This window comes from Arachis ipaensis, chromosome B9 (assembly GCF_059453495.1).
Source record: "Arachis ipaensis isolate K30076 ecotype BB chromosome B9, ASM5945349v1, whole genome shotgun sequence".
Lineage (NCBI taxonomy): Eukaryota > Viridiplantae > Streptophyta > Magnoliopsida > Fabales > Fabaceae > Arachis > Arachis ipaensis.
The window spans coordinates 139,762,079-139,787,932 of NC_142444.1; the positions used below are offsets into that span (position 1 = coordinate 139,762,079).

General features: G+C 37.3%; 1 protein-coding gene and 3 non-coding genes across 4 annotated transcripts; all 4 read left to right on the forward strand.

The window, feature by feature from the left end:
- The first annotated feature begins 273 nt into the window (after positions 1-273).
- Positions 274-381, forward strand: LOC148546546 (small nucleolar RNA R71). Its single transcript, XR_015901085.1, has one exon. It is a non-coding gene; the product is annotated as a small nucleolar RNA R71 (small nucleolar RNA).
- Positions 382-8,582: 8,201 nt separating this feature from the next.
- Positions 8,583-8,690, forward strand: LOC148546547 (small nucleolar RNA R71). Its single transcript, XR_015901072.1, has one exon. It is a non-coding gene; the product is annotated as a small nucleolar RNA R71 (small nucleolar RNA).
- A 3,908-nt stretch (positions 8,691-12,598) lies between these two features.
- Positions 12,599-25,615, forward strand: LOC107616019 (uncharacterized). Its single transcript, XM_016318024.1, has 2 exons — positions 12,599-13,012; positions 25,088-25,615. Exons 1-2 carry the CDS (start codon positions 12,599-12,601, stop codon positions 25,613-25,615), a joined length of 942 nt encoding a protein of 313 aa, XP_016173510.1.
- Positions 19,383-19,490, forward strand: LOC148546548 (small nucleolar RNA R71). Its single transcript, XR_015901160.1, has one exon. It is a non-coding gene; the product is annotated as a small nucleolar RNA R71 (small nucleolar RNA).
- Positions 25,616-25,854: the final 239 nt, after the last annotated feature.

A 25,854-nucleotide genomic window follows, 5' to 3' on the forward strand; every position in this document is an offset into this window, starting at 1 on the left:
CATATTGACTTGCTGAGTCAATATTTTGTTCTGAGCCAATATGGCATTCAGAGTATCAACTTCAAGAACTCCCTTCTTCATAGGCGTCCCATTACTCACAGGATTTCTCTCAGAAGTGTACATGAACTGGTTATTAGCAATCATGTCAATGAGTTCTTGAGCTTCTGCAGGCGTTTTCTTTAGGTGAATGGATCCACCTGTAGAAGTATCCAATGACATCTTTGATAACTCAGATAAACCATCATAGAATATATCCAGGATGGTCCATTCTGAAAGCATGTCAGAAGGACACTTTTTGGTCAGCTGCTTGTATCTTTCCCAAGCTTCATAGAGGGATTCACCTTCTTTCTGTTTGAAGGTTTGAACATCCACTCTAAGCTTGCTCAGTTTTTGAGGAGGAAAGAACTTGGCTAAGAAAGCCGTGACCAGCTTATCCCAAGAGTTCAGGCTGTCTCTGGGTTGAGAGTCAAACCAGATTCTAGCTCTGTCTCTTACAGCAAATGGGAAAAGCATGAGCCTGTAGACTTCAGGATCTATTCCATTAGTCTTAACAGTATCACATATCTACAAGAATTCAGTTAAGAACTGAAAAGGATCTTCAGATGAAAGTCCATGAAACTTGCAGTTCTGCTGCATCAGAGTAACTAATTGAGGTTTTAAGTTCAAAATTGTTTGCTCCAATGGCAGGAATGGAGATGCTTCTTCCATGTAAATTGGAATTAGGTGCAGTAAAGTCACCAAGCATTCTCCTTGCATTGTTATTGGGTTCGGCTGCCATCTCCTTTACTTGTTCGAAATTTTCAATCAAGTTGTCTCTGGATTGTTGTAATTTAGCTTCTCTTAGTTTCCTCTTCAGAGTCCTTTCAGGTTCTGGATCAGCTGCAACAAGAATGCCTTTTTCTCTGTTCCTGTTCATAAGAAAGAGAAGAGAAAAAGAAAAGAAGAGGAATCCTCTATGTCACAGTAAAGAGGTTCGTTATTGTTAGTAGAAGAAGAAAAGAAATAGGGGTGAAGAAGAATGGAGAATCCAAACACAAGGGTAAGGATAGGAGCAGTGATGTGAGATGAAGAGAAGTGTTAGTGGATGAATAAATAATTAGAAGGAGATGAGGGAGAAGGATTTTCGAAAATTATTTTTGAAAAAGGGTTAGTGATTTTCGAAAATGGTTTTTGAAAAAGGTTAGTATTTTTTCGAAAATTTTAAAATCAAAAGTTAAAATAATTAATTAATTAAAAAGAGTTTTTGAAAAAGAGGGAGATATTTTCGAAAATTAGAGAGAGAGAGAGTTAGTTAGGTGGTTTTGAAAAAGATAAGAAACAAACAAAAAGTTAGTTAGTTAGTTGAAACAAATTTTGAAAAGATAAGAAGTTAGGAAGTTAGAAAAGATATTTTGAAATCAAATTTTTGAAAAAGATAAGATAAGAAGATATTTTTGAAAAGATATGATAGAAATTAGTTTTTGAAAAAGATTTGATTTTTTTTTTAAATCACAATTAATGACTTGATTCACAAGAAATCACAAGATATGATTCTAGAACTTAAAGTTTGAATCTTTCTTAATAAGTAAGTAACAAACTTAAAATTTTTGAATCAAAACATTAATTGTTATTGTTATTTTCGAAAATTTGATATAAAAATGAGAAAAAGATTTTTGAAAAATATTTCTGAAATTTTCGAAAATAACTAAGAAATTTGAAAAAGATTTGATTTTTGAAAAAGATAAGATTTTCAAATTGAAAATTTGATTTGACTTCATAAGAAACAACTTGATTTTGAAAATTTTTGAAAAAGTCAATCCAAATTTTCGAATTTGATGAGAGAAAAAGGGAAAGATATTTTTTTTTTATTTTTGAATTTTTATGATGAGAGAGAAAAACAAGAAAAATGATGCAATGCATGAATGTTATGGATCAAAACATGTGATGCATGCAAGAATGCTATGAATGTCAAGATGAACACCAAGAACACTATGAAGATCAAGATGAACATCAAGAACTTATTTTTGAAAAATTTTTAATGCAAAGAAAACATGTAAGACACCAAACTTAGAATTCTTTAATGCTTAGACACTAAGAATTCAAGAATGCATATGAAAAACAAGAAAAGACACAAAACATGCAAATGCAAAGATCAAACAAGAAGACTTACCAAGAACAACTTGAAGATCATAAAGAACACTATGAATGCATGAATTTTCGAAAAATACAAGATGCATATGCAATTAACACCAAACTTATAACATGACACAAGACTCAAACAAGAAACACAAAAAATATTTTTGAAATTTTTTTTTTATGATTTTCTAATTTTTTTGGAAAATTTTTTTTTTCAAAAATTATTTGTAAAAGAAAAAATAAGGATTCCAAAATTTTTAATATGAATTCCAGGAATCTTGCCATGTTAGTCTAAAGCTTCAGTCCAGGAATTAGACATGGCTCACTAGCCAGCCAAGCTTTCAATGAAAGCTCCGGTCCAAAACACTAGACATGGCCAATGGCCAGCCAAGCTTCAGCAAGATATCAGAATATACTGCTCATTACTTATCAAATATGTAACTTGCCTCTATGCTGATGGTTTGGAAGCCTCAGTCCAAAAGAATTTAGACATGGCTTTGTAGCCAGCCAGGCTTCACATGCTTCATGAAACACTAGAATTCATTCTTAAAAATTTTGAATAAAATTATAAAATTTTTGAAAACATTTTTATTTTAAGATTTTTTTTTTTCGAAAACAAAGGAGAAATTTTTGAAATTTTTTTTTTGAAAACAAAACAAAAAGAAAATTACCTAATCTGAGCAACAAGATGAACCGTCAGTTGTCTAAACTCGAACAATCCCCGGCAATGGCGCCAAAAACTTGGTGCGCAGAAATTGTGATTACACTTTGATTATGTAAAATTCATCGCTCTTTCTTTCCCTGGTAATGGCGCCAAAAATATGATGCCAATACCATGGTTCACAACTTCGCACAACTAACCAGCAAGTGCGCTGGGTCGTCCAAGTAATACCTTACGTGAGTAAGGGTCGAATCCCACGGAGATTGTTGGTATGAAGCAAGCTATGGTCACCTTGTAAATCTCAGTCAGGCGGATATAAAATAGTAATGGGGTTTTCGAAAATAATTAATAAAATAGTGATAGAAATACTTATGTAAATCATTGGTGAGAATTTCAGATAAGCGAATAGAGATGCTTTCGTTCCTCTAAACCTCTGCTTTCCTGCTATCTTCATCCAATCAGTCTTACTCCTTTTCATGGCTGGCTTTATGTAATACATCACCATTGTCAATGGCTACTTTCGGTCTTCTCTCGGGAAAATGATCCAAATGCCCTGTCACGGCACGGCTAATCGTCTGGAGGCATCACCCTTGTCAATGGTTACATCCTATCCTCTCAGTGAATATGGTCAACGCACCCTGTCACGGCACGGCTATTCATCTGTCGGTTCTCGATCATGCCGGAATAGGATTTACTATCCTTTTGTGTCTGTCACTACGCCCAGCAATCGCGAGTTTGAAGCTCGTCATAGTCATTCAATCATTGAATCCTACTCAGAATACCACAGACAAGGTTTAGACTTTCCGGATTCTCTTGAATGCCGCCATCATTCTAGCTTACACCACGAAGATTCCGATTAAGAGATCTAAGAGATACTCATTCAGTCGAAGGTAGAACGGAAGTGGTTGTCAGGCACGCGTTCATAGGGAATGATGATGATTGTCACGTTCATCACATTCAGATTGAAGTGCGAATGAATATCTTAGAAGTGGAATAAGTTGAATTGAATAGAAAACAGTAGTACTTTGCATTAATCTTTGAGGAACAGCAGAGCTCCACACCTTAATCTATGGAGTGTAGAAACTCTACCGTTAAAAATACATAAGTGAAAGGTCCAGGCATGGCCGAATGGCCAGCCCCTCTGATCTAAGAACCAGCCATCCAAAGATGATCAAAGGATCAAAAGATAATCCAAAGATGTCTAATACAATAGTAAAAGGTCCTATTTATAATAAACTAGTCACTAGGGTTTACAGAAATAAGTAATTGATGCATAAATCTACTTCCGGGGCCCACTTGGTATGTGCTTGGGCTGAGCTTGAGCGTTGCACGTGTAGAGGTCCTTCTTGGAGTTGAACGCCAGCATTTGTGCCAGTTTGGGCGTTGAACTCCACTTTGCAGCTTGTTTCTGGCGCTGGACGCCAGAATTGGGCAGAGAACTGGCGTTGAACGCCAGTTTGCATCATTTAAACTTGGGCAAAGTATGGACTATTATATATTGCTGGAAATCCCTGGATGTCTACTTTCCAACGCAATTGGAAGCGCGCCATTTTGAGTTCTGTAGCTCCAGAAAATCCACTTTGAGTGCAGGGAGGTCAGAATCCAACAGCATCAGCAGTCCTTCTTCAACCTCTGAATCTGATTTCTGCTCAAGTCCCTCAATTTCAGCCAGAAAATACCTGAAATCACAGAAAAACACACAAACTCCTAGTAAAGTCCAGAAATGTGAATTTAACATAAAAACTAATGAAAACATCCCTAAAAGTAACTAGATTCTACTAAAAACATACTAAAAACAATGCCAAAAAGCGTATAAATTATCCGCTCATCAGTAACTAGATCCTACTAAAAACATACTAAAAACAATGCCAAAAAGCGTATAAATTACCCACTCATCACAACACCAAACTTAAATTGTTGCTTGTCCCTAAGCAACTGAAAATCAAATAGGATGAAAAGAAGAGAATATACTATAAATTCCAAAATATCAATGAAACATAGCTCCAATCAGATGAGCGGGACTTGTAGCTTTTTGCCTCTTGAATAGTTTTGGCATCTCACTTTATCCATTGAAGTTCAGAATGATTGGCATCTATAGGAACTCAGATTTCAGATAGTGTTATTGATTCTCCTAGTTCAGTATGTTGATTCTTGAACACAGCTACTTTATGAGTCTTGGCCGTGGCCTTAAGGACTTTGTTTTCCAGTATTACCACCGGATACATAAATGCCACAGACACATAATTGGGTGAACCTTTTCAGATTGTGACTCAGCTTTGCTAAAGTCCCCAATTAGAGGTGTCCAGGGTTCTTAAGCACACTCTGTTTTTGCTTTGGACCTTGACTTTAACCGCTCAGTCTCAAGTTTTCACTTGACACCTTTACGCCACAAGCACATGGTTAGGGACAGCTTGGTTTAGCCGCTTAGGCTAGGATTTTATTCCTTTAGGCCCTCCTATCCACTGATGCTCAAAGCCTTGGGATCCTTTTTATTTACCCTTGCCTTTTGGTTTTAAGGGTTATTGGCTTTTTGCTCTTGCCTTTTGGTTTTAAGAGCTTTTGGCTTTTTCTGCTTGCTTTTTGTTTTTCTTTTTTTTTAAGCTATTTTTCTTTTCTCCTTTTTTTTCGCAAGCTTTTCTCTATTCACTGCTTTTTCTTGCTTCAAGAATCAATTTTATGATTTTTCAGATTATCAAATAACATTTCTCCTGTTCATCATTCTTTCAAGAGCCAACATATTTAACATTCTTAAACAACAACTTCAAAAGACATATGCTCTGTTCAAGCATTCATTCAGAAAATAAAAAGTATTGTCACCACATCAATATAATTAAACTAAGTTCAAAGATAATTTCGAAACTCATGTACTTCTTGTTCTTTTGAATTAAAACACATTTTTCATTTAAGAGAGGTGATGGATTCATAGGACATTCATAACTTTAAGACAAAGTTACTAAATACTAATGATCATGTAATAAGACACTAACATAGATAAGCACTTAACATAAAGAAAACGAAAAATAGAAAATTTGAGAACAAGAAATGAGTCCACCTTAGTGATGGTGGCGTTTCTTTCTTGAGGAACGAATGATGTCCTTGAGCTCTTCTATGTCTCTTCCTTGTCTTTGTTGCTCCTCCCTCATTGCTTTTTGATCTTTTCTAATTTCATGAAGGATGATGGAGTGATCTTGATGTTCCACCCTTAGTTGTCCCCAATAATTGTGTGGAGGAAAATGTATCCCCTGAGGTATCTTAGGGATCTCTTGATTTGCAGTCAAATGTTCTACCACTGAGCTATAGACCCTTGAGATGAATCTCTCCATCTCCTATGACTTGGATTTGGAAGCTTTTGTCTTTCATTTCCTCTTTCTAGAGGTTTCTCTGGCCTTAGGTGCCATCAATGGTTATGGAAAAACAAAAAAGCAATGCCTTTTCCACACCAAACTTAGAATGTTTGCTCGTCCTCGAGCAAAAGAAGAAAGAAAGGATGAGAAGAAGGAGAGATGGAGGTGTGTTGATGGTTTTGGAGGGGAATTGGAGGTGATTGTCGAAGGGTTCTTGGGAAAGGGTGATATAGGATTATGAGGAGGTAAGGCGAATGGAGGTATGTGGGGATCCTGTGGGGTCCATAGATACTGAGATGATCCTGTGGGGTCCACAGATCCTGAGGTGTCAAGGATTTGCATCCCTGCACCAATTAGGCATGTAAAACGCCTTTGCATGCAATTCTGGCGTTTAAACGCTGAACTGATGCTTGTTCTGGGCGTTCAACGCCCAGATGCAGCATGTTTCTGGCGTTGAACGCCAGTTCTATGCTTGTTTCTGGCGTTCAGCACCAGATCCATGCTCTATTCTGGCGTTGAATGCTAGCCAGATGCTCCTTACTGGTGTTTAAACGCCAGTAAGTCCTTTCTCTAAGGTGTGATTTTTCTTCTGCTGTTTTTTTATTCTATTTTTAATTTTTGTATTTATTTTGTGACTCCACATGATCATGAACCTACTAAAACATGAAAGAACAATAAAATAAAAATAAATTAGATAAATAAAAATTGGGTTGCCTCCCAACAAGTGCTTCTTTAATGTCAATAGGTTGACAGTGGGCTCTCATGGAGCCATACAGGTGATCAGGTTAATTTTATAGACTCCCAACACCAAACTTAGAGTTTGGATATGGGAGTTCAACACCAAACTTAGAGTTTGGCTGAGGCCTCCCAACACCAAACTTAGAGTTTGACTGTGGGGGCTTTAGTTGACTCTGTACTGAGAGAAGCTTTCTATGCTTCCTCTCCATTGTTACAGAAGGAGATTCTTGAGTTTTAAACACAAGGTTGTCCTCATTCAGTTGAAGGATCAATTCTCCTCTGTCTACATCAATCACAGCTCTTGCTGTGGCTAGGAAGGGTCTTCCAAGGATGATGGATTCATCCTCATCCTTCCCAGTATCTAGGATTATGAAATCAGCAGGGATGTAAAGGCCTTCAACCTTTACTAACTTGTCCTCTACCTGTCCATAAGCCTCTTTTCTTGAGTTGTCTGCCATCTCTAATGAGATTCTGGTAGCTTACACCTCAAAGATTCCTAGTTTTTCCATTACAGAGAGGGGCATGAGGTTTATCCCTGACCCAAGGTCACATAGAGCCTTCTCAAAGGTCATGGTGCCTATGGTACAAGGTCTTAGGAACTTTCCAGGATCCTGTTTCTTCTGAGGCAATGTCAGTTGATCTAGATCACTTAGTTCATTGATGAGCAAGGGAGGTTCATCTTCCCAAGTCTCATTACCAAATAACTTGGCATTCATCTTCATGATTGCACCAAGGTACTTGGTAACTTGCTCTTCAGTAACATCCTCATTCTCTTCAGAAGAAGAATACTCATCAGAGCTCATGAAGGGCATAAGGAGGTTCAATGGAATCTCTATAGTCTCCAGATGAGTCTTAGATTCCTTTGGTTCCTCAGAGGGAAACTCCTTGTTGATCACTGGACGTCCCAGGAGGTCTTCCTCACTGGGATTCACGTCCTCTCCCTCCCTTGTAGGTTCGGCCATGATGGTCAATTCAATGGCCTTGCACTCTCCTTTTGGGTTTTCTTCTGTATTGCTTGGGAGAGTACTAGGAGGAGTTTCAGTGATCTTTTTACTCAGCTGGCCCACTTGTGCTTCCAAATTTCTAATGGATGACCTTGTTTCATTCATGAAACTCAGAGTGGCCTTAGATAGATCAGAGACTAAATTTGCTAAGCTAGATGGATTCTGCTCAGAATTTTCTGTCTGTTACTGAGTGGATGATGAAAAAGGTTTACTATTGTTAAACCTGTTTCTTCCACCATTATTAAAGCATTGTTGAGGCTTTTGTTGATCATTCCATGAGAAATTTGGGTGATTTCTCCATGAGGGGTTATAGGTGTTTCCATAAGGTTCACCCATATAATTTACCTCTGCTATTGCAGGGTTCTCAGGATCATAAGCCTCTTCTTCAGAAGATGCCTCTTGAGTACTGTTGGATGCAGCTTGCATTCCATTCAGACTCTAAGAAATCATATTGACTTGCTGAGTCAATATTTTGTTCTGAGCCAATATGGCATTCAGAGTATCAATTTCAAGAACTCCCTTCTTCTGAGGTGTCCCATTACTCACAGGATTCCTCTCAAAAGTGTATATGAACTGGTTATTAGCAACCATGTCAATGAGTTCTTGAGCTTCTGCAGGCGTTTTCTTTAGGTGAATGGATCCACCTGCAGAAGTATCCAATGACATCTTAGCTAATTCAGACAGACCATCATAGAATATATCCAGGATGGTCCATTCTGAAAGCATGTCAGAAGGACACTTTTTGGTCAGTTCCTTGTATCTCTCCCAAGCTTCATAGAGGGATTCACCTTCTTTCTGTTTGAAGGTTTGAACATCCACTCTAAGCTTACTCAGATTTTGATGAGGAAAGAACTTGGCTAAGAAAGCCTTGACCAGCTTATCCCAAGAGTTCAGACTATCCTTAGGTTGAGAGTCTAACCATATTCTAGCTCTGTCTCTCACAGCAAAAGGGAAAAGCATGAGCCTGTAGACCTCAGGATCAACCCCATTGGTCTTAACAGTATCACAGATCTGCAAGAATTCAGTTAAGAACTGAAAAGGATCTTCAGATGGAAGTCCATGAAACTTGCAGTTTTGTTGCATCAGAGAAACTAATTGAGGTTTAAGCTCAAAATTGTTTGCTCCAATGGTAGGGATGGAGATGCTTCTTCCATGTAAATTGGAATTAGGTGCAGTAAAGTCACCAAGCATCCTCCTTGCATTATTATTATTTTCGGCTGCCATCTCCTCTTCCTGTTCGAAAATTCCTGTAAGGTTGTCTCTGGATTGTTGTATTTTAGCTTCTCTTAGTTTCCTTTTCAGAGTCCTTTCAGGTTCAGGATCTGCTTCAACAAGAATATTCTTGTCCTTGCTCCTGCTCATATGACAAAGAAGGGAATAACAAAGAAAATATGGAATCCTCTATGTCACAGTTTAGAGATTCCTTTGTGTGAGTAGAAAAAGAAAGGGAATAAGAGTGAAGAAGAATGGATAATCCAAACACAAGGGTGAGGATAGGAGCAGAGATATGAAGAGAAGTGTTAGTAGGTAATTAAATAAATAGAAGAAGATGAGAGAGAAAAATTTTCAAAAATAATTTTTGAAAAGGAGTTGATGATTTTCGAAAATTAAAGGAGAAATAAAATTAAAAATTAAGATTTAAAACAATTAATTAATTAAAAAGATTTTTTTTTGAAAAAGAGAGAGGTATTTTCGAAAATTAGAGAGAGAAGAGTAGTTAGGTGGTTTTGAAAAAGATAAGAAACAAACAAAAAGTCAATTAGTTAGTTGATTGAAAAAGATTTGAAAATCAGTTTTGAAAAGATAAGAAAATAAGAAGTTGGAAAAGATATTTTAAAATCAAATTTTTGAAAAAGATAAAATTTTGAAAAAGATATGATAGAAAGATATGATTAAAATTAGTTTTGAAAAAGATTTGAATTTTAAAATCAAAATTAATAACTTGACTCACAAGTAATCACAAGATATGATTCTAGAACTTAAAGTTTGAATCTTTCTTAACAAGAAAGTAACAAACTTGAGATTTTTGAATCAAAACATTAATTGTTGATGATATTTTCGAAAATTATGAGATAAAATTAAGAAAAATGAAAAAGATTTGATTTTTGAAAAAGATTTTGAAAAGATAAGATTTTTAAATTGGAAATTTGATTTGACTCATAAGAAACAACTAAATTTTAAAAAGTTTTGAAAAAGTCAACTCAAATTTCGAAATTTTATGAGAGAAAAAGGGAAAGATATATTTTTTATTTTTGAATTTTTAATGATGAGAGAGAAAAACATAAAAAATGACTCACAACATGAAAATTATGAATCAAAACACATGATGCATGTAAGAACACTATGAATGTCAAGATGAACACCAAGAACACTTTGAAGATCATGATGAACATCAAGAACATATTTTTGAAAATTTTTCTATGCAAAGAAAACATGCAAGACACCAAACTTAGAAATCTTTAATGCTTAGACACCATGAATGCAAAAATGCACATGAAAAACAACAAAAGACACAAAATAAGAAAATATCAAGATCAAACAAGAAGACTTACCAAGAACAACTTGAAGATCATGAACAACACTATGAATGCATGAATTTTCGAAAAATGCATAAATTTTTAGAAAAAATGCAATTGACACCAAACTTAAAATTGACTCAAGACTCAAACAAGAAACAAAAAATATTTTTGATTTTATGATTTTAGTAATTTTTTTGGATTTTTGTATATTTTTATTTTTTTGAAAACATATAGGGAAAAGGAAGCAATGAATTCATAGTCCTCAATCAAGATTCCAGGAATCATCCCAGGTTAGTTTAAAGCTTGATGGCCAGCCAAACTTCAGCATACCATTTTGAAACTTTAGAATTTATTCTTAAAAATTTTAAAATAATTTTCGAAAACAAAGGAAAAAAAATTTTTGAAAGATTTTGAAGAAATTTTTTTTTTTGAAAATAAAACAAAAAAATTTACCTAATCTGAGCAACAAGATGAACCGTCAGTTGTCCAAACTCGAACAATCCACAGCAACGGCGCCAAAAACTTGGTGCACGAAATTGTGATCTCAGGCAACGGCGCCAAAAACTCAGTACGCACGTCTTAATAAATCGTTTTTCATTCACAACTTCGATACAACTAACCAGCAAGTGCACTGGGTCGTCCAAGTAATAAAACCTTACGTGAGTAAGGGTCGATCCCACGGAGATTGTTGGTATGAAGCAAGCTATGGTCATCTTGTAAATCTCAGTCAGACGGATATCAAATGGTTAAGGAGTTTTCGAATAATAATAATAAATAAACAGAAAATAAAGATAGAAATACTTATGTAAATCATTGGTGAGAATTTCAGATAAGCGTATAGAGATGCTTTCGTTCCTCTGAACCTCTGCTTTCCTGCTCTCTTCATCCAATCATTCCTACTCCTTTCCATGGCAAGCTTTATGTAGGGCATCACCGTTGTCAATGGCTACATCCCATCCTCCTGTGAAAATGGTCCAATGCGCTGTCACTGCATGGCTAATCATCTGTCGGTTCTCGATCATACTGGAATAGGATTTACTATTCTTTTGCGTCTGTCACTACGCCCAGCACTCGCGAGTTTGAAGCTCGTCACAGCCATCCCTTCCCAGATCCTACTCGGAATACCACAAACAAGGTTTAGACTTTCCGGATCTCAGGAATGGCCATCCATGGGTTCTAACTTATACCACGAAGACGCTAATAACTCAGACTCGGTCCCCTGTATTAGATATCCAAGAGATATCCATTCAATCTAAGGTAGAACGGAAGTGGTTGTCAGGCACGCGTTCATAGGGGAATAATGATGACTTTGTCACGATCATCACATTCATGTTGAAGTGCGAATGAATATCTTAGAAGCGGAATAAGTTGAATTGAATAGAAAAATAGTAGTACTTTGCATTAATCTTTGAGGAACAGCAGAGCTCCACACCTTAATCTATGGTGTGTAGAAACTCTACCGTAGAAAATACATAAGTGAAAGGTTCAGGCATGGCCGAATGGCCAGCCCCCAAACGTGATCAAAGGACCAAAAGATAATCCAAAGATGAAAATACAATAGTAAAAAGTCCTATTTATACTAAACTAGTTACTAGGGTTTACAGAAGTAAGTAATTGATGCATAAATCCACTTCCGGGGCCCACTTGGTGTGTGCTTGGGCTGAGCTTGAAGTTTACACGTGCAGAGACTTCTTTTGGAGTTGAACGCCAAGTTGTAACGTGTTTTTGGCGTTCAACTCTGGTTCGTGACGTGTTTCTGGCATTTAACTCCAGACTGCAGCGTAGAACTGGCGTTCAACGCTCTTTTCTGTCATCTAAACTCGGGCAAAGTATGGACTATTATATATTGCTGAAAAGCCCTGGATGTCTACTTTCCAACGCTGTTGAGAGCGTGCCATTTGGAGTTCTGTAGCTCCAGAAATTCTACTTTGAGTGCAGGGAGGTCAGAATCCAACAGCATCAGCAGTCCTTCTTCAACCTCTTAATCTGATTTTTGCTCAAGTCCCTCAATTTCAGCCAGAAAATACCTGAAATCACAGAAAGACACACAAACTCATAGTAAAGTCCAGAAATGTGAATTTAACATAAAAACTAATAAAAATATCCCGAAAAATAACTAGATCCTACTAAAAACATACTAAAAACAATGCCAAAAAGCATATAAATTATCCGCTCATCAAAGAGCAACGGGAATTTCACAAGAAACAAGAAGCGTATATGTCTACAATTGCCAAAGCACTCACCCGTTTGACTCTTTCTCCTCCGAGTACAGAAAATGCCCAACAAGCCTCAACTTCTAGTGGTTTGCCCTCACAACCTCAACCGAATCCTAAGGGGTGCATCAATGCTATCACCCTTAGGAGCGGCACCAATTTGGATGAAATTGGTGTTGTGCCTACAAGTTCTAGTGAGGAAACCCGCAAGGAAGAAGTAGGAGAGGATATGGGAGTGATGAATGATGAAGAGAAAGATATTGAGAAGGATGGGGAGGAACCACTCAAGGCCAAGGAGCCAAAGAGGAAAAATTCGATTGAAGAGCCTATGCCCATTCCATTCCCAACTTTTGCCAAGAAGGCCAAGAAGCAAGAACAACTTGACCCCAATATGGTGGAAATTTTTAAGAATGTTGAAGTCACTGGTGCACGAAATTGTGATTCACACTTTTCACAACTCTGCACAACTAACCAGCAAGTGCACTGGGTTGTCCAAGTAATACCTTACGTGAGTAAGGGTTGATCCCACGGAGATTGTCGGCTTGAAGCAAGCTATGGTCATCTTGTAAATCTTAGTCAGGCAGATTCAAATGGTTATGAGGTTTTGATAATTAAAAGATAAATAAAACATAAAATAAAATAAAGATACTTATGTAATTCATTGCTGGGAATTTCAGATAAGCGTTTGGAGATGCTTTGTTGCTTCTGAACCTCTGCTTTCCTATTGTCTTCTTCCAACCATGCGTGCTCCCTTCCATGACAAGCTGTATGATCCTCTTGGATGAAAAATACTAGGTACGATTTCTGCACGGCTAATTAACTATCGGATTTCTCGTTTCGGATGAAAAATACCAGGTACAGCTACCGCACGACTAATCATCTATCGGTTCTTACTAGAATTGGAATAGAATCTCTCTATCCTTTTGCACACTGTCACTGCGCCCAACATTCGCAAGTTTGAAGCTCGTGACAGTCATCCCTTCCCAGATCCTACTTGGAATACCACAGACAAGGTTTAGACTTTTCGAATCTCAAGAATGCTGCCAATTGGTTCTAGCCTATACCACGAAGATCCTAATCTCACGGACTCGGTCCGTGTATTAGAGACCCAAGAGAATATACTCCGGCTATCGTCCAATGACTACGTTGAACATCATGTAGACCGCTTGTGGTTGTCAGGCGCGCGGATCTTGGCTAAGCGAGTAACGAAGATAGTGGGTGATTGTCACGGGTCACCCCTTCATTCTGAATTAACTGAATTAAGTACGAGAGTATATCTTGGAGAAGAAGTAGGCGTGAATGGAAAGAGAAACAATAGTACTTGCATTAATTCATGAAGAACAGCAGAGCTCCGCACCTTAATCTCTGAGGTGTATAAACTCCACCATAGAAAATACATAAGAGAAAAAGGTCTAGGCATGGCCGTGAGGCCAGCCTCCAAATGTATACATAAAAGTGTTCAAAGTGTTCCAACCCTCCCGAATACAATAGTAAAAAGTGCTATTTATACTAAACTAGTTACTAGGGAATACAGAAAATAAGTAACTAAGTGCAGATAGTGTAGAAATCCACTTCTGGGGCCCACTTGGTGTGTGCTTGGGCTGAGCATTGAGCTTTACACATGCATAGGCCATTCTTGGAGTTAAACGCCAGCTTGGGTGCCAGTTTAGGCGTTTAACTCCAGTTTTGGTGCCAGTTCTGGCGTTTTACTCCAGAAAAGGGTCTTTGGATGGCATTTAACGCCAGTTTGGGCCATCAAATCTCGGAAAAAGTATGAACTATTATATATTTCTGGAAAGCCCAAGATGTCTAATTTCTAACGCAATTGAGAGCACACCAATTGGGTTTCTGTAGCTCCATAAAATCTACTTCGAGTGTCAGATGGTCAGAATCCAACAGCATCTGCAGTCCTTTCTCAGCCTCTGAATCAGACTTTTGCTCAGGTCCCTCAATTTTAGCCAGAAAATACCTGAAATTATAGAAAAACACACAAACTCATAGTAAAGTCTAGAAATATGATTTTTGCATAAAAACTAATAAAAATATAATAAAAAGTAACTAAAACATACTAAAAACTATGTAAAAACAATGCCAAAAAGGGTATAAATTATCCGTTCATCATAACACCAAACTTAAATTGTTGCTTGTCCCCAAGCAACTAAAAACAAAATAGGATAAAAAGAAGAGAAAATACAATAAATTCCAAAATTATCAATGAATATTAGTTTTAATTAGATAAGCGGAGCTAGTAGCCTTTTTGCTTCTGAACAGTTTTGGCATCTCACTTTATCCTTTGAAGTTCAGAATGATTGGCATCCATAGGAACTCAGAATTCAGATAGTGTTATTGATTTTCCTAGTTCAGTATGTTGATTCTTGAACACAGCTACTTGATGAGTCTTGGCCGTGACCCTAAGTATTTTGTTTTCCAGTATTACCACCGGATACATAAATGCCACAGACACATAACTGGGTGAACCTTTTCAGATTGTGACTTAGCTTTGCTAGAGTCCCCAGTTAGAGGTGTCCAGAGCTCTTAAGGACACTCTTTTTGCTTTGGACCACGACTTTCACCGCTCAGTCTCAAGCTTTTCACTTGACACCTTCACGCCACAAGCACATGGTTAGGGACAGCTTGATTTAGCCGCTTAGGCCAGGATTTTATTCCTTTGGGCCCTCCTATCCATTAATGCTCAAAGCCTTGGATCATTTTTACCCTTGCCTTTTAGTTTAAAGGGTTATTGGATTTTTCTACTTGCTTTTTCTTTTTCTTTCTTTTTTTCTTTAATTTTCGCCACATATTTTTTTTCTTTTTTTTCGCAAGCTTTGTTTTTCACTGCTTTTTCTTGCTTCAAGAATCAATTTTATGATTTTTCAGATTATCAATAACATTTTTCTTTTATTCTTTCAAGAGCTAACAATTTTAACATTCATAAACTTCACTATCAAAAAAATATGCACTGTTCAAGCATTCATTCAGAAAATAAAAAGTATTGCCACCACATCAAAAGAATTAAACTAATTTCAAGATAGAATTCGAAACTCATGTACTTCTTTTTCTTTTTCAGAAAATATTTTTCATTTAAGAAAGGTGAAGGATTCATGGAATCATTCATAACTTTAAGACATAGACACTAGACACTAATGATCATGTAATAAAGACACAAACATAGACAAAACATAAAGCATAAAAACCGAAAAACAGAAAAATAAGAACAAGGAAATTAAAGAACAGGTCCACCTTAGTGATGGCGGCTAGTTCTTCCTCTTGAAGATCTTATTGAGTGCTTGAGTTCCTCTATGTCTCTTCCTTGCCTTTGTTGCTCCTCCCTCATGACTCTTTGGTCCTCTCTGATTTCATGGAGGATAATGGAGTGCTCTTGGTGCTCCATCCTTAGTTGCCCCATGTTGGAACTCAAATCTTCTAAAGAGGTGTTGATTTGCTCCCAATAGTTGTGTGGAGGAAAATGCATCCCTTGAGACATCTCAGAGATTTCTTGATGAGGGATTTCCTCATGCTCTTGTTGAGGTCCATGAGTGGGCTCTGTTGTTTGCTCCATCCTCTTTTTAGTGATGGGTTTGTCCTCTTCAATGAGGATGTCTTCCTCTATGACAATTCCAGCTGAATTGCATAGGTTACAGATGAGATGAGGAAAGGCAAACCTTGCCAAAGTGGAGGGCTTGTCCGCCACCTTGTAGAGTTCTAGAGGTATGATCTCATGAACTTCTACTTCCTCTCCATTCATGATATTATGGATCATGAGAGCCCGGTCTATTGTAACTTTAGACCGGTTGCTAGTAGGAATGATAGAGCGTTGGATGAACTCCAACCATCCTGTAGCCACAGGCTTGAGGTCAACCCTTCTCAGTTGAACCGGCTTGCCTTTGGAGTCTCTCTTCCATTGAGCTCCTTCCACACAGATGTCCATGAGGACTTGGTCCAACCTTTGATCAAACTTGACCCTTCTAGTGAAAGGGTGAGGATCTCCTTGTATCATTGGCAAGTTGAATGCCAACCTCACGGTGTCCGGACTGAAATCCAAGTATTTCCCCTGAACTATTGTGAGCCAATTCTTTGGGTTCGGGTTCATACTTTGATCATGGAAGCAATTGCCATCCCTTTCCTCTTTCTAGAGGTTTCTCCGGCCTTAAGTGCCATTAATGGTTATGGAAAAACAAAAAGCAGAGCTTTTTTCCACACCAAACATAAAAGTTTTGCTCGTCCTCGAGCAAAAGAAGAAAGAAAGGAGTAGAAGAATAAGAAATGGAGGAGATGGAGGGGAGTAGTGAATTCGGCAAAGGGGGGGTTTAAGTTTTTATGATGTGTAAAATTGAAGGTGGTAAGGAGGGGTATTTATAGGGTAAGAGAGAGATGAATTCGTGTAAGAGGGGGTTGGGTTTGGGAGGAAAATGTTTTGAATTTGAATGGTGAGGTGGATGGGGTTTTATGATGGATGGATGTGAGTGGTGAAGAGATTATGGGGAAGAGGGTAGGACTTGATAGGTGAATAGTATTTGGGGAAGAGTGTTATGGAGAGGTGTGAAGAGGAGAGAGAGTGAGTTGGGGTAGGTGGGGATCCTGTGGGGTCCACAGATCCTGAGGTGTCAAGGAATTCTGGTTCCTGCACCATTCTGGCATTTAAACGCCCTCTGTGTGCCATTTCTGGCATTAAATGCCAACTCTGCTACCTTTTCTGGCTTTAAACGCCAGGCTGATGCCCTTTTTTGGCGTTTAACGCCCACCAGACACCCTTTTCTGGCATTAAACGCCAGTCTGTCTGCCATTTCTGGCGTTTAACGCCAGCCAGACACCAGACACCCTTTTCTGGCATTAATGCCCATAGTGCTGCCCATTCTGGAATTTAACACCCAGAATACTGCCAGAATGGGCGTTTAAATGCCCATTCTACTATCCTTACTGGCGTTTAAATGCCAGTAAGCCTGTCCTCCAGGGTGTGCTATTTTTTATGCTATTTTTTATTTTAATTTAATTCTGCAGCTATTTTTATGACTTCAAATGGTCATCAACCTAAAGAAAACATAAAATAAAAATGGAAAACAAATGTCTATAAATAAATATAACTAAATAACATTGGGTTGCCTCCCAATAAGCCCTTCTTTAATGTCAATAGCTTGACAGTGAGCTCTTAGAGAGCTTCACAGAGACTCAGAGCTTAATGGTGGCCTCCCAACACCAAACTTAGAGTTTGAATGTGGGGGCTCTGCTTGACTCTGTATTGAGAGAAACTTTTCATGCTTCTTCTCCATGGTTACAAAAGAAGATCCTTGAGCCTTAAACACAAGGTAGTCCTCATTCAATTGAAGGACTAACTCTCCTCTATCCACATCAATCACAGCTCTTGTTGTGGCTAGGAAGGGTCTTCCAAGGATAATGGATTCATCCTCATCCTTTCTAGTGTCTAGGATTATGAAGTCAGCAGGGATGTACAGTCCTTCAACCTTCACTAAGACATCCTCTACAAGTCCATAAGCCTATTTTATTGATTTGTCTGCCATCTCTAGTGAAATTCATGCAGCTTGTACCTCAAAGATCCCTAGTTTCTCTATTACAGAGAGTGGCATGAGGTTTAGTCCTGACCCCAGGTCACACAAAGCCTTCTCAAAGGTCATGGTGCCTATGGTACAAGGTATTAAAAACATTCCGGGATCCGGTTTCTTCTGAGGTAATTTCTGTTGAACCAAGGCATTCAGTTCATTGATGAGCAATGGAGGTTCATCATCCCAAGTCTCATTACCAAATTACTTGGCATTCAGCTTCATGATTACTCCTAGATACCGAGCAACTTGCTCTTCAACAATATCTTCATCTTTTTCAGAGGAAGAATACTCATCAGAACTCATGAATGACAACAGTAAGTTCAGTGGAATCTCTATGGTCTCTGTATGAGCCTCAGATTCCTTTGGTTCCTCAATAGGGAACTCCTTAATGGTTAGTGGACGTCCAGCAAGGTCTCCCTAATTGGAAATCACTGCCTTTTTACTCTCTCCAGGTTCGGCCACTTTGGATATGGTTATGGCCTTGCACTCTCTCTTTGGATTCTCTTTTGTATTGCTTGGGAGAGTACTAGGAGGGATTTCAGTAACTTTTTTACTCAGCTGACCTACTTGTGCCTCCAAATTTCTGATGGAGGCCCTTGTTTCAGTCATGAAACTGAGAGTGGTCTTAGATAGATCAGAGACTATGGTTGCTAAGTCAGAGAGGCTCTGCTTAGAATTCTCTGTCTGTTGCTCAGAAGATGATGGAAAAGGCTTGCTATTGCCAAACCTATTTCTCCCACCATTATTATTATTGAAGCCTTGTTTAGGCTTCTGCTGATCCTTCCATAAGAAATTAGGATGATTCCTCCATGAAGGATTGAAAGTGTTTCCATAGGATTCTCCCATGTAATTCACCTCTTCCATTGCGGGATTCTCAGGGTCATAAGCTTCTCCTTCAAAGGAGGCTTCTTTAGTACTGCCGGATGCAGCTTACATTCTAGTCAGATTCTAAGAAATCATATTGACTTGCTGAGTCAATCTTTTGTTCTGAGCCAATATGGCATTCAGAGTATCAATCTCAAGAACTCCTTTCTTCTGAGTCATCCTATTATTCACAGGATTTATTTCAGAAGTGTACATGAACTGGTTATTTGCAACCATCTCAATGAGTTCCTGGGCTTCTGCAGGTGTTTTCTTCAGATGAAGAGATCCACCAGCAGAGTGGTCCAATGACATCTTGGACAATTTAGACATATCATCATAGAATATACATAAGATGCTCCATTCTGAAAGCATGTCAGAAGGACACCTTCTGATCAATTGCTTGTATCTTTCCCAAGCTTCATAGAGGGATTCACCTTCCTTCTGTCTGAAGGTTTGGACTTCCACTCTAAGCTTGCTCATCTTTTGAGGTGGAAAGAATTTGGCCAAGAAAGCATTGACCAACTTTTTCCAAGAGTTCAGGCTTTCTTTAGGTTGTGAGTCCAACCATATCCAAGCTCTGTCTCTTATAGCAAAGGGGAAAAGCATAAGTCTGTAGACCTCGGATTAACCCCATTGGTCTTAACAGTGTCACAGATTTGCAAGAATTCAGCTAAGAATTGATGAGGATCTTCCAATGGAAGTCCATGAAACTTGCAATTCTGCTGCATTAGAGAAACTAACTGAGGCTTAAGCTCAAAGTTGTTTGCTCCAATTGCAGGAATTGAGATGCTTCTTCCATAGAAGTTGAAAGTTGGTATAGTAAAGTCACCAAGCATCTTCCTTGCATTGGTGCAGAATTTATAATCCATAAACTAACCGGCAAGTGCACCGGGTCGTACCAAGTAATACCTCAGGTGAGTGAGGGTCGATCCCACGAGAATTGATGGATCAAGCAACAATGGTTGAGTGATTGGCTTAGTCAGACAAACAGAAAAGAGTGTTTTGGTATTCAAAAGAATTAAACAGTAATTTAGAAATTAAAACAGCAAGCAGTAAATTGATGAGAATAATATATGGAGAAACAGTTAAGGTTTCAGAGATATCTATTTTCCGGATTGAATTTTCTTACTAACTATTTTAATCATGCAAGATTCAATTCATGGCAAACTATATATGACTAAGCCCTAATTCCTTAGACCTTCTTAGTCTACTCTAACTTTCATCAACTGCCAATTCCTTGGTCACTTAATTCCAATTAGAGGATGAAGTTCAATTCTAGTTTATGTGCCACAAAAATCCTAATTACCCAAATATAATAGGATTATATGTCACGTATCCCGTTAAATCCAGGTAATTAGAAATTTAGGAGAATATGTTTTCAAGCTGTTGTTCAAGTAAAGAGCTTTTCCAAGTTATACAAGAACTCAATTAGAAAGAGGGTCATACTTCCGTTCCACCCAAATTCATAAGATAAAGAACGAAAAATAATTCTTGAAATATAAATCAGTACATGAATTAAAATAGAAAAATAATAGTATCAATCCATATAATAGACAGAGCTCCTAACCTTAACAATGGAGGTTTAGTTGCTCATGGTTCAGAGAGAAAATAAGGATTCTCAAAAACTGTAAAGTGCAGAATGAGGTAGAAGAGAAGAGAGAGAGGTTTCTTTTCTCTTTTATATCTAATCCTAATTAATGTAAAAATATATTTTTCTAAAACTAAAATAATATATTTTCCTATTTAAAAATAATATACAAATTTAATCAAAATTAATTGATTGTTCGTGTAACCACGCTGACGTATATGGGGACCACGCTGATATTGAGGATCCACGCTGAACTTGGAAAAAGCCAAGATCAACGTGGAGGAGGCAATGTGATATTTAGCGCTCCCCTTTGATTCCACGCTGAACTTGGCTTTTTCCAAGTTCAGCGTGGAGTGTTGCGCATGGTTTCCTGGAGCTTTCAAGTTCCACGCTGAACTTGGCAGGGGCCAAGTTCAACGTGGAGAAGGCAGAAGTTTATGGAAAAGAAGTGTACACTATTATATATTGTTGGAAAGCCCTAGAAGTTAGCTTTTCAACGTCGCTGAAATCACGTCAATTGGATCTCTGTAGCTCAAGTTATTTTTGTTTGAGTGCAGGGAGGTCAGGATTGACAACATCATTCGCTTTCCTCCTTTTCTGCTACAAAACTCCGTTAAATCCATTCGAATGCTACCTGAAATAAATAGAATTGTGCACAACTCAAAGTAGCATCTATAGTGGCCAAAAGATATTTAAATTTTGATCAAACTTAGCAATTGAAGTGCAAATTCATAAGGAAAAGATAGATAAGATGCTCACGCATCATGCATCTCCACCATTATTATTGGGTTCGGCTGCCATGTTTTCTTCTTTTTCAAAAATTTCTGTAGGGTCCTCTCCAGAGTGTTGTGCTTTAGCTTCTCTTACCTTCCTCTTTAGAGTCCTTTCAGGTTCAGGATCAGCTTCAACAAGAATGTATTTATCCTTGCTCTTGCTCATATAAAAAAAGAAGAGAACAGAAAAGAAGAGGAATCCTCTTTGTCATAGTATAGAGATTCCTTTATGTGAGTATAAGAATAGAAGAATAGAAGAATGAGGTAGAGAGAAAATGGGAAGAATTCGAACACAGAGAGAGATAGGGTTCGAATTAGGAGTAGAAGAGAAGTGTTAGTAAATAAATAAAATAAATAGAAAGAGATGGGAGAGAGAGTATTCGAATATTAATTAAAATAAAAGAAAAATATTTTTGTTTTTATTTTAATTATTAGTTAGTATTCAAAATTTAAGAAAAGAAGTAAAATAAAATTAGAATTTAAAACAATTAGTTAATTAAAAAGAATTTTGAAAAAGTGGTTAGTGATTTTCGAAAATGAGAAGTTGAAAAGTAGTTAGGTGGTTTTGAAAAAGATAAGAATTAGTAAACTTTTTAAAATTAAAACAAACAAGTCAAGTGGTTAATTGAAAAAGATTTGAAAATAAATTTTGAAAAGATAAGAAGTTAGAAAAAGATTTCGAAATTAAAATTTTAAAAAGATGTGATTGAAATTTATTTTGAAAAAGATTTGAAAGAGAAATTTAAAAAGATTTGATTTTTAAAATTAAAGTTGATGACTTGACTAACAAGAAACTAAAAGATATGATTCTAGAATTTAAAGATTGAACATTGCTTAACAGGAAAGTAACAAACTTGAAATTTTTGAATCAAAACATTAATTGTTAGTAAATTTTTTGAAAATATGAAATAGAATTGAGAAAAAGATTTTGAAAATTTTAAAAAAATTTCGGAAAACATGAAAGAAAATGAAAAAATTTGATTTTTGAAAAAGATTTGAAAAGATAAAGTTTTTAAATTGAAATTTTGACTTGACTAACAAGAAACAACTAAATTTTGAAAATTTTTGACTAAGTCAAACCAAAATTTCGAAAATTTATGAGTAAAATAAGGGAAAGATATTATTTTTGATTTTTTTGAATTAATGAAGAGAGAGAAAAACAACAAAATGACACAAAACATAAGAATTTAAGATCAAAACAAATAATGCATGCAAGAACACCTTGAATGTCAAGATAAACACCAAGAACACTTTGAAGATCATGATGAACATCAAGAACATATTTTTGAAAATTTTTAAGAAAAGAAACACATGCAAGACACCAAACTTAGAAATTTTTAATGTTTAGACACTATGAATTCGAAAATGCACATGAAAAACAACAAAAAACACAAAACAAGAAAAATTAAAGATCAAACAAAGAGAATCATCAAGAACAACTTGAAGATCAAAGAAGAACACATGCATTAATTTTCGAAAATTTAAGGAAAATTAAAACATGATTTTGACACCAAACTTAAAATTTGACACAAGACTCAAGCAGAGAAACACAAAATTTTTTTGGTTTTTATGATTTTATTAATTTTTTTTTGTATTTTTCGAAATTATTTTGGAAAAAGAAAATAAAGAAATTCAAAATTTTTAATAAGAATTCCAGAATTCGTGCAATGTTAGTCTAAAGCTTCGGTCCAAAAGAATTAGACATGGCCAAATGGCCAGCCAAGCTTCAGCATAACAAATACAGACATGTTCTTTCTACAATGGAAAGTGGAAACCTCGGTCCAAAAGATTAGACATGGCTTAACAGCCAGCCAGGCTTCAACATATCTCAAGAAGCTCTAGAATTCATTCTTAAAAATTCTGAAGAACATTTTTTTTTTGAAAATAAAAATAAAAAGCTTAAACATAAAATAAAATTACCCAATCTAAGCAACAAGATGAACCGTCAGTTATCCAAACTCGAACAATCCCTGGCAACGGTGCCAAAAACTTGGTTCACGAAATTGTGATTCACACTTTTCACAACTCCGCACAACTAACCAGCAAGTGCACTGGGTCGTCCAAGTAATACCTTACGTGAGTAAGGGTCGATCCCACGGAGATTGTCGGCTTGAAGCAAGCTATGGTCATCTTATAAATCTTAGTCAGGCAGATTCAAATGGTTATGAGGTTTTGATAATTAAAAGATAAATAAAACATAAAATAAAATAAAGATACTTATGTAATTCATTGGTGGGAATTTCAGATAAGCGTTTGGAGATGCTTTGTTGCTTCTGAACATCTGCTTTCCTATCGTCTTCTTCCAACCATGCGTGCTCCCTTCCATGGCAAGCTGTATGATCCTCTCGGATGAAAAATACTAGGTACGGTTTCTGCACGGCTAATCAACTGTCGAATTTCTCGTCTCGGATGAAAAATACCAGGTACAGCTACCGCACGGCTAATCATCTGTCGGTTCTTATTAGCGTTGGAATAAGATCTCTCTATCCTTTTGCATACTGTTACTGTGCCCAACATTCGCAAGTTTGAAGCTCGTCACAGTCATCCCTTCCCAAATCCTACTCGGAATACCACAGACAAGGTTTAGACTTTCTGGATCTTAGGAATGCTACCAATTGGTTCTAGCCTTTACCACGGAGATCCTAATCTCACGGACTCGGTCCGTGTATTAGAGACCCAAGAGAATATACTCCGACTGTCGTCCAATGACTACGTTGAACATCATGTAGACCGCTTGTGGTTGTCAGGCACACGGATCTTGGCTAAGCGAGTAACAAAGATAGTGGGTGATTGTCACGGGTCACCCCTTCATTTTGACTTAACTGAATTAAGTACGAGAGTATATCTTGGAGAAGAAGTAGGCGTGAATGGAAAGAGAAACAATAGTACTTGCATTAATTCATGAAGAACAGCAGAGCTCCGTACCTTAATCTATGAGGTGTAGAAACTCCACCGTAGAAAATACATAAGAGAAAAAGGTCTAGGCATGGCCGTGAGGCCAGCCTCCAAATGTGTACATAAAAGTGTTTAAAGTGTTCCAACCCTCCCGAATACAATAGTAAAAAGTGCTATTTATACTAAACTAGTTACTAGGGATTACAGAAAATAAGTAACTAAGTGCAGATAGTGCAGAAATCCACTTTTGGGGCCCACTTGGTGTGTGCTTAGGCTGAACATTGAGCTTTACACGTGCATAGGCCATTCTTGGAGTTAAACGTCAGCTTGGGTGCCAGTTTGGGCGTTTAACTCCAGTTTTGGTGCCAGTTCTGGCGTTTTACTCCAGAAAAGTGTCTCTAGCTGGTGTTTAATGCCAGTTTGGGCCATCAAATTTCGAGCAAAGTATAAACTATTATATATTTCTGGAAAGCCCAAGATGTCTACTTTCCAACGCAATTGAGAGCGCGCCAATTGGGATTTTTTAGCTCCATAAAATCCACTTTGAGTACAGGAGGGTCCGAATCTAACAGCATCTGCAGTCCTTTCTCAGCCTCTGAATTAGACTTTTGCTCAGGTCCCTCAATTTCAGCCAGAAAATACCTGAAATTATAGAAAAACATACAAACTCATAGTAAAGTCCAAAAATATGATTTTTTCATAAAAACTAATAAAAATATAATAAAAAGTAACTAAAACATACTAAAAACTATGTAAAAACAATGCCAAAAAGGGTATAAATTATCTGCTCATCAGTCACCGTCCCTCTATTTCAGGCCATTCAACAAGTGCCCAAATATGCCAAGTTCCTCAAAGATGTTTGTACCCACAAGGAGAAAATTGGCGAACTCAACAAAAGGCCCGTAGATGATTCTAGCTCTTCTTTAATTCCTGAAAAATGCAATGATCCCAGCCTATGTTTGGTTACTTGCTTGATTGGTGGGATAAAGTTCACAGACTGTATGTGCAATTTGGGGGCGTGCGTAAGCATTATGCCACTCCCCATTTATGAGAGATTGAACTTGTCACCCTTAAAGAGGTCCGGGGCGAGATTCGTGTTAGCCGATAAGAGCATTGTATCAGTTGTGGGGATTGCAGAAAATGTTCTAGTTGACATCCAAGGTTTACTCTTCCCGGTGGATTTCCACATTTTGGAGACTCCTCTCATTGACTCAGACAAGGCATCATCCATTCTACTTGGAAGGCCGTTTCTAAAGACAGCCCGATTCAAGCTTGATGCACACTTCGGAGTCTATTCTTTTGAAGCCGATGGCAAGGTAGCAAGATTCACATTGGAAGAATAAAGAAAACCCATCCTTGAAGCTTATTCTATCTTTGGGTGTGATATAATTGAAGATGAAGTGATTGAGGTTGGCAAAGATCGAAAAGAAGAGAAGGATGCCAAGAAGTCTAATTCAAGAGATGACACCCAACCTAAGAATGCCAAGGAGTTGGAGATATTCCTCCTTGGAGAAGTTTCAAGTGACTAATGAAGCCATGCAAAGTCCAACTTAGGACTCTAAACCAAAGTTCTTGGTGGGAG

What these genes read in the sequence shown, in the direction of transcription:
- LOC107616019 (XM_016318024.1), top strand. Translation starts at nt 12,599, where the DNA reads ATGTCTACAATTGCCAAAGCACTCACCCGTTTGACTCTTTCTCCTCCG. An exon ending in AAATTTTTAAGAATGTTGAA is followed by an intron (nt 13,013 to 25,087) that starts GTCACTGGTGCA and finishes CCTCTATTTCAG; the next exon opens with GCCATTCAACAAGTGCCCAA.